Source organism: Orcinus orca, chromosome 5 (assembly GCF_937001465.1).
Source record: "Orcinus orca chromosome 5, mOrcOrc1.1, whole genome shotgun sequence".
Lineage (NCBI taxonomy): Eukaryota > Metazoa > Chordata > Mammalia > Artiodactyla > Delphinidae > Orcinus > Orcinus orca.
In genome coordinates, this window is record NC_064563.1 from 136630872 (window position 1) to 136645113 (window position 14242).

General features: G+C 40.9%; 1 protein-coding gene across 1 annotated transcript; it reads right to left on the reverse strand.

The window, feature by feature from the left end:
* Positions 1–2627: 2627 nt before the first annotated feature.
* Positions 2628–13529, reverse strand: MIS18A (MIS18 kinetochore protein A). The gene is made up of 5 exons (XM_004264512.3): positions 13158–13529; positions 9310–9376; positions 6951–7073; positions 4050–4146; positions 2628–3461 (listed from the first exon to the last, which is right to left on the reverse strand). The coding sequence occupies exons 1-5, from the start codon at positions 13498–13500 to the stop codon at positions 3381–3383; spliced, it is 711 nt and encodes a 236-aa protein (XP_004264560.1). The 5' UTR covers positions 13501–13529; the 3' UTR covers positions 2628–3380.
* Between the last annotated feature and the right edge of the window lie 713 nt (positions 13530–14242).

The following is a 14242-nucleotide window of genomic DNA, read 5'->3' on the forward strand; positions in this document are numbered from 1 at the left end:
TCCTCTCTTATTTGACAAGTAAACTCAATTGTTAAGCCACTAAACAGTGTGAATTTCATACCATAGGATCACTTTTAAACAGGTTTTAAAGTAGATATTTCATCCTAGGTAGTCATTAAAAATCAGGTTATAAAGGAATGTTTAATGATGCAGAAATGTTTAAAGTATTTTTATTAAAAATATGACAAGAACAATTCCAAATGTGCATATAAAACAAGGATATACTCCAAAAAGTGAATAATTATTCTAGTTGTGAGATTGTGTGTGGGTTTTATTTTGTTCTTTGTACTATTGTTCTACTTTTCAAATTTTCTACAATGTTCATGTATTTGTAATTAGAGAAAGAACTAAATCCAGTGTGTGTATATATATATATATATATATATACACACACATATATATATATACACACATATATATATATCTTAATATGGTGTTTCAGATTTTTTTCTTTTACATCCATACAATCTTATGGGTAGACTGGCTAGAAGACTAAACCAGATCCACCCTATTTAAACAAGGCTAAATCTTTGTCACTTGTTTTTGGATGCTTTACAGCTTTCAAAGTACCATCATAAGCATTGTCTAATTTATCTGATGCAAGGGAAGCAGGTTATTATACTTCATTTTACAGAAGAGGAAAGAGGCTCAAAATGACTAAATGATTTGCCCAAGGTCACATGGCTAATAAAGCAATTAAAGGGGGGACTCTAGCCCAGGATTTCTGCTACCCCTGAGATTTCCCTCAAAATCTCATCACGTTGCTCATCAGGGGCTCTTCTCTCAAGAAGTTCCTACTGAACACCCAGACCCATCTCTGCAAGGAGGCATGCTCCTGGTTTTGCCCATTTTAAATTCCGGAAGCCTGACTAGAATCACCAGGGAGGGCGCACTCCATTCAGGTATCAATCCTACACAAGCAACCCCCAGAGCAAGCGCTTCAGCTTGGAAGTTTATGAACATAACAGGATAGCTTGCTGAGAACAGCAGAACCCACACTCTGGGATGAAAACCATGTACAATGTTCGACACACATGCATTTACAACGATCTGTAAATGTCATGTAACAGATCCTGATACTAGCCTCCATAGCTTCTCCCTAAAGGACTGGGTAGTACCCTTTCACAGAGATGGCTGAAGAAACAAATTCTGGGTAGATCCTATCTGAAGCCTCTTTGGTGAGTCCTGTGCAATTTGCACTGGAATGTCCATGTCTAGCTTCAGGACGCTTACTCCTGCTCATGGGCAGTGCTTTGCCAGGGCTTAGTAACCAGAAACAACAGCGCACAGCATTATTCAGTGATAAGGAATAGAAACAACTCATTCCTCAGGTCGTAGGTTTTAGTATGTGGCTATATAAGGCAAGTTTAAAAAAAAAAAAAAATAGCATTCTGATGAGACATCATGCAAAGCCAGAAAAGCCAGGCCACCAGCCTTCAGGGAACAGGTGGCCTCAGGAGAGGCTGGCCCGGAGTGTGGGAAAGGCCCGTCTCCTCCTAAGTGCCACAGAGCAGCACACAGGGAGGATGAAGCAGTCTCACGTGGACCCCTCGAGTAAGCAGTGTGGGAGCCTCAGAGCTCTCTCTCCCATGGTGATAGCAAGGCCATCCTTTCAGTGACATCACAGGCAGAAGCCAGATACGGACTGTGCCTTACAAGGAGATATATATTTTATAAATATATATTATATATATAAATATATATATTTCCTGGGATTTGCTTTTAGATGCTTCAGCAAAGACCCTGTGATACGAATGTGTGTGAGCTCTCCACCTGCACCCCAGGGACGGGTAGTTAACTTCATCTGAAGGACCCCAACTGGAGATAAAATTCCAGGGGTGGCGAATTTGCAGGGAAACACTAATGAAAGGCCCACACTTGGAGAAGCCACAAAGGCACTTGGGCTGTTTATTTCCCAAACCACCACAGAGGCTTGGTTAGCACTGTGGATATTAGAAATTACTCTTCTTTGGTGAAATGAGTAGTTTTCAAGATGTATGGATTAGCTAGAAATTCTGCCCCAGAATGAACAGGGTAAAAGGAATTAGGGAGCCAAACTGCCTACCTCTTTGGAATGGCCCTGAAAGTGACTGTTGGAGAATTCTGTTACCCGTGCAAGCAGAAAGTTAGCTGAATCTCGCTGTTAAAATACTCTCCCATCTGTTCTAAATGAACATCCACGCAAGTGCCACCGAGCACCTAAAAGGACAGGCCCCTGGGATGTGAGCTTACTGAGGCAGGATGACTGTTTTGTTGCCAGCAGGTGTTGAGAAGAGACCTGGACGGCTCCCTAATTTCAAATTATTAGAGGCTGCTGACAGATACATCAAAAAAGAACTCAATAATTGTGAATGATCAATGATCGAGTCAATTTGACTTGGGAACTTTTATATGACAACTTTAAGTCTCCTCAGACATAATCAGGGCAGTTCTCAAACATGCTGAGTACTAACATTATGTGGCCTCATGTCCACTCGAAAGCAGAGACGGCCTGGGGAAACGTGGGGTTACCTTGACGGTCCTAAGCTGGACCCTCACACTGCCACGCCCAGTAAATGTGTAGAGTTCATGACACCAGGATATCTGAGCTCAGGTCAATAACTGTTTTGGAAAAATCAACTGTAAAGCACTTTGTTTTAATCTTTATTTTCTCCCTCATTATAAAAACAACATGTGCTTACTCTACGTCTTACATTATAGAAAACTGGAAAACTGAAAACTTCCCCAGAACCCCACCCTCAGAAATGATTACTACTCTTTTTGGTAAATATTCTGCCAGGTTTTTTTGGCATACAGTAGTAAATAAACAGGGTCAAGTGGAATTCTACCGCCACTAGAATACACGCTATTCTGCTCTCGTGCAAGGTTTTGACTAGTTCTGACAAATAACTCAACTGACCAGTTTCTCCACAGAGCTGTACGCATTAGTTTTCAGAGGAGATTCAACCACACAGTGGGTGGGAAAACTTCTAAGATTTTCTTACCACTCAATATTAAATATTGTTCGAAGTATTAAAGGTGAAATAAAGTTTTAAAAAAATAAGAAATAAAGAATAACGAATTTGGTACTGAGGAGAAAACCGTTCAGAAAATTATGGCGGTTTATCAAAATAGAAACTCCTAAATTTCACTTCCAGGAAGTATCACGACTTTAAAATTGGAATTTAGGAAACAATCATCTTTTTACCATCAAATACAGCTGGAAAAGTAATTCTACAATTCTTCTCATTTGATCAGTTGACCAGTTCAAGAGAATGTAAAGTACATGACCATTTTGAATTCTTTCAGTTCTAAGTGAAGTAAGTTATAACAAGAATTGCTACATATGAAACAACTGTCCATCAGCGAAGGACTCCAGAACGGGAGACTTGGAACAGATTTCAGCTCTTGCAGCTGGTAAAGGGCAATTTTGATTCAACCTCCCAAAGCTTTGTTTGCAATGCTGTCAAAACATCTTCCATCTATTGAATTGAAATAAGAATATAAAAAAAAAATACATGATTAAAATCATACATGGTTAAATATGATTAAAATATTCATCATTAATACAATTTCTGAATATGTTATGCATTACACACAGATAGTAAGTATTTAACAGAATTCCATTTAAATAAGACATAAGTTTATTAACAGTAGTTCTCAACCTCTAATCTGTAGCTTTTTTATACATTCATCACTATCTTGCCTATCTGTGAGAGGATGTTAACATTCAAAAACAAGGCTATTTTTACCGTGAAATAATGATTTAAGAAGATATATTTCTATTTTAATAGTTTTAGAATATATACTACTTTGATTTTAGTATGAAATGCCTTCTTTATTATTTTTTTGATATAGCTTTAGCTTAATTTGTAGTTTGGCTCCCCCCAAAATCAACTTTACTAACAACTGAAATAAATAAGTAAGAATAAAATAAAATAAGCACTCTCTTCCCATGAAAGTGCTAAGGTCAAAACAGAAAACACATTAAGGATTATTCGTGGAGGAGCACTTGATCACTGACTGGAAGTTGTTCATACAAAGATACAAAAAGTGCAGAACAAGATTACCTGCTTCAGAGATTTTTCTATTTCAACTCGGCTTTCAAGATTAAAAAGCTCTTTATCTTCTGACACAATTTGCTTTTCAGAGGACCCTAAAACATAACTGAAGTATAATAACAGTACAGAGTTAAAACATGAAAAGGGAGTAAATATAAAATTTACATGAATAATATTAAGGGAATTCCCTGGTGGTCCAATGGTTAGGGCTCTGCGCTTCCACTGTAGTGGACACAGGTTCGATCCCTGGTTGGGGAACTATGATCCCACATGCAGTGCAGCGCAGCCATAAGTAAGTAAATAAATAAATACAAAAACTAATGATATTAAAACTTGAATATGTATATCAAACTATATATTAGTACCAAGTAAACACATAAAACAACTACTTTTGTTAATAGCAACCTACATAGGAAGCTGAACTACATGAAATCATGTTTTTCTCCATAACAGCTTTGTCCAAGAGCCCTACATATTTCCCAATATTATAAGTATTTTGTTATTGGAAATCAACTTGCTCTGTAGTAAGTTGGGTGGCAAAACATTACCACTCATGGTTCAAAATTCTATTTTAAAGTTTTAAAAGATCCTGAAGAAGCCACTGCTTTATATCACTTTTTTTTTTTTTTTTAATGTAACTCCTCAGGAACGTGTGCATTTTCAAGTTTGACTTTTAGTATATGATTTGTGTAGTCAACTCTTGATTACCTAGATTTGCACAACTTCAACAGTTATCCTGTAACTTATGTTTTGCTCCACTCTCTGGGGTGATGAGATGCTGTGGTTTAGAAAATACAAAGAACAGAAAAATTGGCCTGGTAATGGAAGGAAAAGAGGCCCAGCTTTGGTAACAAATAAATCTAAACAGTAGGGAAGGAGGTGCTGGTATTTCTCAAAGAAAGAAACTTGACTCTTTTGCGTTTCTTTAGTAGAAGTCTTTCCTTACATGTTAACGACTTCAATATGTCCCTTCTTTTGTCAAATAAGAACAGTCTTCTCTTGGAAACCCAAGATTAAATTGATTAAATTTCTGGAAAATGACATGGGAGGCAAAATTGCAGAAGGCAATTAATATCCTGTTTAGAAAAGAAAAATGAGATGGGGGAAAAAATTAAACAGTATTGAGTAATTTATAATACTGTAAATAAACATTACAGAGGGCATCCACTTCTAAAACAAACCAGGTTCCTCGTCATTAAAATTCTGCCCCAAGAGGTATTCAACTGCTCAGGAAAAAACAGCTTCAATACTATGACCCTCTATGGAGAGATCTTCCACACATTTTCTCTTATACAGATATGCATCACTTTTAAAGTTTTGTACCAACCGTACTGAAGAGTTCACGTTGTTTATACCTGTACTCTCCCCCACATAATTCTCACAAATCTTAGTAGAGTTCTCATGGAGATTAAGAGAGCAGTTGTTTGGGCCTGGGTCTTCTGTTTAAACCCAAAACAGATCGGATCCCTCTCTAGGCAGGCCTGCATGCTTTACAACAATGAGCAGTGCTTGCTATACTATTCTCTTGTGTAAGGAATATAAAAAGTTTGCAGATTTTATCATTTTGACCTAAACCTGTCTAGTTTCAAAGAAGGTGGCAAAACTGCAGTCATCAAAGAATAATTAAATGAAAAATTATAATTATAAGAAGAAGAATACTGTTTTAAATTCTTTAAAGAGAAACTCTAAGAAATTCAACCGGAGTGACGAAATACCTCGAGTAATGAAAGTGTAGGCATTTTTTTTTTTTCTTCTTAAATTGTTCTTCTTTCCTGATACTTAAGGTGCCCTAGGCATCTTTAAAATCTTAAGGGTTACATCTTTTCCAGGATAAGTGAAAATACACTGGGGTCAACTGATTAATTGTTTCCTGTTTTAAAAAGGCTAGTGAGGGCTTCCCTGGTGGCACAGTGGATGAGAGTCCGCCTGCCAATGGAGGGGACACGGGTTCGTGCCCTGGTCTGGGAAGATCCCACATGCCACGGAGCGGCTGGGCCCGCGAGCCATGGCCGCTGAGCCTGCGCGTCCAGAGCCAGTGCTCCGCAATGGGAGAGAGGCCACTACAGCTAGAGTCCCGCGTACCGCAAAAAAAAAAAAAAAGGCTAGTGAATTAGAGGGCCATTAAGATATCTGTCATCAGACCCTAATTCACCTGGTCTCCTCACGCTTTTTAGAAGTCTTGAAAAATGAAGGTACTTCCTTGCATCTCTCAAAACAAGCAGACAATTATCTACCACCCTCAAGGAAATAGTTGGACTTTGTATTTCTACTTTTCCAGAACACCAAAGGGACTTCTTTCCTGACCATTTCTGTCCTATTTCTTTATGATATTCTAGGAGACTAAAAACTAGAGGGAAAAATAAAATGGACAAAATATATTGATCCACACAATGGCTTTTAAAAAAAATCCTATTAAACTAAACTAAATTCGATTGTTAAGAAAAACAACATATTTTTACTCTGAAAAATGTTCTCAGTGTTTTCTCCTACAATTTAGAATGACAGATTTTTCCAATAGCAAATAAATCGGGTCCAAACAAAAAATCACTAGCGGGGCTTCCCTGGTGGTGCAGTGGTTGAGAGTCCGCCTGCCGATGCAGGGGACACGGGTTCGTGCCCCGGTCCGGGAAGATCCCACGTGCCGCGGAGTGGCTGGGCCCGTAATCCATGGCCGCTGAGCCTGCGCGTCTGGAGCCTGTGCTCCGCAATGGGAGAGGCCACAACAGTGAGAGGCCCGCGTACCGCAAAAAAAAAAAAAAAAAAAAAAAATCACTAGCTTTATTGTCAGAAGTTACTTAAAAATATATTTTAACCAGTGTTGATTTAGTTTCGATGTTTTCATACCAATTTCTCTGGAAGCAAGTTTCTGAGAATTCATTTATGAGCTATTCATTTATACATCAAACTTACCTTTCAATGGCTTCGACACTGAGACAGAACAAGTCCCTCTTGTAGTCTAGATTCTTGGGTGTGCACCTGTATATGTAGCCGAGGTTGAGTGAACATCCTGCGCAGTACAAAGCCTCCAGGATGCTGCAACAAGAAATGCCACTGCTTTAGCAACTGGTTATAACAAAAATCCCATTGTTGAGATCCATAAACACCTAAACATTTAAGTTGCTAAAGTATGTTATTCTGACCCTACTAAGTCATATGTACAGAAGAAGGAAAAGAATGATAGTAAGATGCTTACATCAGAAATGTAGACAGTCGCCTCCAGGCGGCACTGCCTTAGGTATCCAGTGCCAAAGGGCATGTACAAAAGTGACGAGAACAGGGTGTACTAAGGTAGTGTTTTCCTAGAATGCAAATGCCTCAATTCAGTATTAAGAAAAATTAACTAAAATTTTGAAATAAGACAAAAAGATTCTACATGCCCTTGTAATGTTATATTGTCCACCAAGGATCATTAGCATTCTGGGGAAGGGATAGGCAAATTTTTTTCTGTAATGATCTAGAGAACAAATATTTTAGGCTCTCAGGCCAGATGGTGTCTGTTGCAACTACTTGCCTCTACCACTGTTAGCATAGAAGCTGCCACAGATAACACATAACTGATCTGTGTTCCAATAACAATGTATTTACAAAAACAGGCGCTTGGGACTTCCCTGGCAGTCCAGTGGTTGAGACTTCGCCTTCCAGTGCAGGGGGTGCGGGTTTGATCCCTGGTGGGGGAACTAAGATCCCACATGCCTCGGGGCCAGAAAACCAAAACATAAAACACAAGCAATATTGTAACAAATTCAATAAACACTTTAAAAATGGTCCACGTCAAAAAAAAAAATCTTAAAAATAAAAACAAACAAACTGGTGCTTGGCCCATGGGCCATAGTTTGGCATAAAGGATGGGTTCAGGTGATACAAGTAAATAGGACTTAGAAACACTGGTTCAGAGCGAGCGTCAATTCCCTTTTCAATTCTCTAACAATCCTGATTATATATAAAGAGAAGAAAGTCTCAGTCTGGTGCTAGAATGTCTTTAACCTGCATCTCACAGTTGCAAATCTTTTAACAGTAGGAGAACAGACCTCAGGCTCAGAACCAGCCAGGCAATACTATCTCAGCTAGAATTTAATAACATGTGTTTTCAGTGTAATTATCTTCACAGTTACTTTCCAGTTACAGCAAATGACACATTTATGGCAGTAATATAAAGATTCCTTTTTAAATAAATTTAAATAAAAATTAGGAGTCAATTTAATGAAAAATATTAAGTACATGATAGCACAGCTGTTACACGGATATGGCAAAAATGGTAAAGCTGACGTCAAAATGACCAGAGCTGGGAAGTGCAGTACACTCTGCAGGAAACAAAGAGAAATAACAAAGCATCATCCTCGCCCTTACTAATCAGTCCTGCATCCTGAGTGAAGCTGGAACCTCCTCAGGCCTTGCTTTCTTCATCTACAAAATGAGAAGTGATCTAAGGCTGGGTTCTCCAAATTTTAACCACCAGCATGCCAACAGTACAATTTTTGTTATATCCACATACTACCTGTCCTATTATGAATTTAATTCTCCTTAAATAGTCATTTTTTAAATTAAAATACACTTCATTTGAATGGGACAATCTAACGTGACTAAAATTAAAAGCCAACATTTTAAAATAAAAAATATACATGATCATTAATTTCTGTTCAACTGCCTGTGTCCCACGTATTCATATACATCAGTATGACACGTTTCGGGCAACAATACTAGAAGGCAGAGCTTCCCATTCAGTTTGCTGAGGATGCCCCTTGCAGCAGATGCGTGGCAGGTATAGCAAGATTCTGACCACTTCAACCATTGGAGTGGCAGCACAGGGCCTGCCAGTGCTGGAGGCCCCATGCTGCTGTTCCTGCAGCCCTGTCTGTTTACCTCAATAGGCCGTATATGTGTGTATGCATGACCTTAGCATTTTCTATGGGCGCCATGGCATGAAAAAGGTAGGGAGCGTTCATCTAAAGCATCCTTGGGCTTGGAGAGTCCATGATACAGATATTTTCCTTTTCTACTTTTATTTTCGATTTTCTTCACGACAAGCGCAAACACCCAAAAAGGGAGTGTCAGAATGTGCCCTGAGAGGTTTAGAAACTCTTCCATCTCATGTCTAAAGGAGACCACCAGCACTCAAGAATTGGTATATTAGAATGACTGCTTTTATACTGATTACCATGAAAAAAGTTTTATCCCAAACCTTACTGCTGATGGTCTCCTTAAAGACTTTTATTTGAAAAATAAACATTTTCGCTAACGTACATATTCACATAGATATAGCCTTACTCACCAACCATTTTCATTTTTACGTTTGGATAGTATCTGTTCCTTATCCACAGAAACATTACAGGAAACACCTAGAAAGAAGAAAGTAACAATAATTTCTTAATGCCGTTTGTTACAATACACACGCAGACATTGAGAGAACTTCTAATTCAACTTTTATTTTAGAACCCAGAAGGCCAGAAAAAAAAAAGGCTCAAAAGTCCCACACACGGGGTAGTTTAAGACTAAATGTACAGGGTCTTCTGGAAAAAGAGAGCAGAATAAGAGTTATTTCCTTCCATTCCCAGAAAACTCTGAAATTAACAAAGTGAATAAAATTAGGAAGAAAAAAATTCAACTGACAGTAAAATTTGGGACAATTAGAACCCCAAATCACGGACTATCAAGAATATCCGCCAGACACAGTAAAACTGGGATCAACCCAAGGAAGAGGATAAAAGCCTGTGCGTACATCTCCAGATCTCACACGCAGAGCTCGTTTCTCTAGAAGTAACTGAGAGGGTCCTCAGGAGCTCAGCCCAAAACCTTTTAGACCACAGCCTGGACAGGGGTCACAGCTGAACCCTAGAAGCAGCAGGAAACATTCCCGTTTCCCAAGTTCAGAACACACTAAAGGCGGGGGAATCGGAAGCAGAGGGACATGAAGAAAGGACATCAGACCTACAATGGCCAGAACAGACTCTCGATTTCACCTCCTCTACAGTCTACCTTAACTCAGTAAATTCCACTTCCATCTACCCATCGCTCAAACCAGAAACCGGTGTCACCCCTGAGTCACTGTCTCCTTACACTTCTCCCCGCATAGACAGTCCACAGATAAACCCTGTCAATTCTACCTCACAACCCTCACTCCAGCCCCCAAACCACCTCCACCTCCTCTGGCTGGACGGCTGCACTAGCTCCTCACAGACCTGCCCACTTCCATGCTTCTTCTTCTCTTCAGTGCATCCTCCAAAGAAAAGACTGGGTCATATCACTCTCCTGCTTAAACAACAACTCGTGCACTAGAATAGATTCTCATTCCACAGAACAGCCTACAAGGCCCTAAATTTTCTGGCCCCTTCCTTCCTCCCTAAATCTTATCTTTAATCTACCATTCGGTCTCGCTAGCCTCAAGGCCTTTGCACTAGCTGCTCCCTGTGCCTGGGAAAAGCAAACAGCATGACACCAGGACTGAACATGCAGCCAAGTTGACATTCCTGTATAAAGACAACAGAAAGACATTTTCAAGCGCTCAAACTTGACGTTTTCTTGGGGATGGGAAAACCACTGGTGAAGATGAATCAAATAAACAACACAGGAATGAGAAAGCTATTAATAAGCCTTCTCATTATTAATAAGAGTCCTGGACTTGAGAAATAAGTTCATAGAAACATTGTATTAAAGCTAAAGGACGATGCTATGGCTACGGAACAGTATGTAAATGTTATAAACCTTGACAAAGTAAAAACAATTAAACTAACTCCAATTGGAGCGGGGAGGGGAATGGAAATTAATCCAACATTCATTTTCTAATCTTTCACTGGGAGGAAGGGGGGAGGGTGTTAAATCAATTTGTCTAAAGCTGATAAAAAAAGGATATTTATATATACTTTTCAAATTTTAAAAACTACTGGTATAGACAAACTAAATAACAGAATAGTGTTTTCATAGATAAAACAAAAGCGCCCACGTGATAAAGGAGAGAAAAGACGTAAAAACAGAAAGGATGGTAAAGATTTAGCACCAAACATATCAATATTATTTCTTAAAAATAACATAAATGTCAATGACATTTATGTCAATGACATAAACTCACCTACTAAAAGGAAGAGCTTCTCCTACTGTATCAAAATCAACCCAAATACATACATGTTGTTCTAATGGTGGCAACACTGGGAAAAAACCCAGACCTCTGTCAACAGGGGCAGACTGGGAGGATGAATGGCATCTCCATTAAAGATATCACTTACGTGGCGCTTCCTATGTCTTCTGAGCACATGACACACATCAACCCAGTTAATCCTCCTAATCACCCCATTAAGTATTATCCCCATTTTTACAGAGGAGAAAACTGAGGCACAGAGAGACTAAGTAGCTTGCCCAAAAAGACACAGCTAGTAAGTGGCAGGCCAGGATTCAAACCCATGCAGTTGAGGGCCATGATCTATACTGCCTCTCAGCAGGGGTACAACAAGAAGCTATTAAAAACGTGAAGTATATCTATATGCACTAATATGGAAAAATACTCAGAATATATGTGCAGAATAAAAAAGTAAGGATGCTTAACAGTATAAATAATATAATCTCAAGTACGTTTTGAAAAATTTACATCTTTAGGGAATTCCAAAAAATTTACATATTTAAACATGCTCATACATGCATGGAGAGTATCTGGAAGTATAAATGAGAATAAAGCATGTTGAACTCTGGGGACATGAGAGTGTCAGCATTGGGGGATAAATCCTTTTGCATTGATTTTAATAGCTGCAAAGGGTTAATCTCAATGAATTGTATGGGAAATGTATGTTCTTAGGCTTTTGTTTAACAACTGAAAGGGACTATCGTTAATTGCATCCTTAAGGAAAAGAGGTTCCAAAAAGTTTCAGGTTAACAGGTGGACACTGCTGTCCTCCTTTCTTCCCAATATATTCCAGGAAGGAAAACATTCCACAAATGTCAACGAATCGGTGGTGAATTTCTGCCATAAAATATTTACAGAATTCAAATAGAGCATAAATTTCATCTTGAAAACCACAAGTCCAAAAAGAACATACATTTTTACACCAACTCAGAAAAAATATGTGAACCACTCCCCTATACAAATACTATGAAAACAACAAAACCAGGAAGCGTTGGGGAAACATAAAGGTTTCAAAAGATACTGGCTCTACCAGTTACCTGTATGTTTACTACATCCTCCTTCCTCTCCAATTTTGATAGGATTGTTGGTGCTTTTATTGCAAGTCTCCTTTAATTTTTTTGACACCATTATGTTCTGTCAACTCTACGGTTGTTAACACTTCAGACGGTAAAGGTGTCCGCTGATACAACTATGAAGACTTGAGAAATCAACCCTGACATCCCCCGAAGGAAGCACGCAGCTGAAAAGCTTAATGTCCTAAACCATTAACAATACTATTTACCGATTAACAGCCCGCTAATTTCTATAAGGAGTAACACAATATCTACACCCTAAATGCTTACAACCTAGTTGGTCATTTTTTTCTAAGTAATGCTCACGACGACACTGATTCATCCACTGCTCTTCCGGGACGGGGGAACCTCAGAAAAGAACCTGTCACTCGTGAGTCCAAGGTGCAGGGATGACTCTCCTCCTCCCCTTTTTCTGGGACAGCTCACCGTCTCAGATTTTTCTGCTTTTAAAGACCCTGAGAGGGTCTTCCGTGGTGGCGCAGCGGTTAAGAATCTGCCTGCCAATGCAGGGGACTCGGGTTCGAGCCCTTGTCCGGGAAGATCCCACGTGCCGCGGAGCAACTAAGCCTGTGTGCCACAACTACTGAGCCTGCGCTCTGGAGCCCGCGAGCCACAACTACTGAACGCATATGCCACAACTACTGAAGACCGCGCGTCTAGAGCCCGTGCTCCGCAACAAGAGAAGCCCCTTCAATGAGAAGCCCGCGCACCGCAACAAAGAGTAGCCCCCGCTCGCCCCAACTAGAGAAAGCCCACGTGCAGCAACGAAAAACCCAACGCGGCCAAAAATAAATAAATTTATTAAAAATAAACAAATAAATATATATAAAGACCCTGGGAGGCCCCGAAACACCTCCGCCTCCTCCGGGGCCGCCCAGGTGCGGCACACCCGGGAAGAAGGCGGTCCTAAGTCCTAAGGCCCCCGCCCGAACTGACAGCGCAGCAGGATGCAGTTGGTGTCTTCCTGGCTCGTCACCCAGCTCAGCGAGTCGCCCAGCGGCCGCCGGCAACCAGAGCACAGAAACACCAGCGGCCTGTCCTCCTCCTCCGCCGGCTCCGCAGTCTCCTCGCGCCGCGTCCTTTCCGTGCTGGCCACCGACGCGTCCCCGCTCACGCAGCTCCACATGCTCGCCCACTTCTGCAGCAGCTGGTGGCGGCTCGAGTCTTCTGAGAGCCGCTTGCCTAAGAGCGAGGAGTTACTCCACTTGCCCTTGTCGCCACACGCACAGCTAGTAGAGGAGCATGTTTTGCAACAAGCCTGAGACCAAGGACCCGCCATTTAGCTACAAATTGCCTGCGCCGCGGAGGGTCACGGGAAAAACGCCGTTGCGCGTGCGCGAGGCGGGGCGAGGCGGCGCAGGGGGAGGGGGGAGGGGCGGCAGGCAGCCTGGGAGCGCGCTTGCTCGCGGTGGAGCGGGGCCTGGCGGGGGAGTCACTGCGCCTGCGTCGCGCTTTCCAGCCTTAGGAAATTGAGGCTGCCCGAGATCCGCTCGCTAGGCTGCCTGGGGAGAGAGTGCAGCCTCTTACACAGGAGGGGAAGCGTCTTTGAAAAAGTTAGTCCCACCGAACTACATTACCAGCCCCTCACGGAGACCTTGGCAATGGTTACGAAAGGGAATATGCCGCCTATACACCACTCAGAGATAGAGGAGTTGGGGCGCAGTCCTGCTTTCTCCGGCCTCCTTCCTCTATGTTTCTGTGGCTACAACCCCTCAAATTTAGCGTGCCTGAGAGTCACCTGGGAGCTGGATGGGACACAGATTTCTGAGCCCCACTGTGGACTGAAAAAACAATGCACGACTTAAAAGTTGAGAATTATGTTTTATGTGGTGGACTCGCTGAGGACTTCAGCCCAGGAGGCAGCCTGTCAGATAGTTGGGAGGGACTGCTCCAAAGAGGTAAGGAAGGAGCCAGGATACACAGGAGATTTTGGAAAAACAAACAAATCAACAACAACAACAAAAACAGGTAGTTGGAACATCAGATGATATTGTCTTTTTAAATTTTTTTATTTATTTATT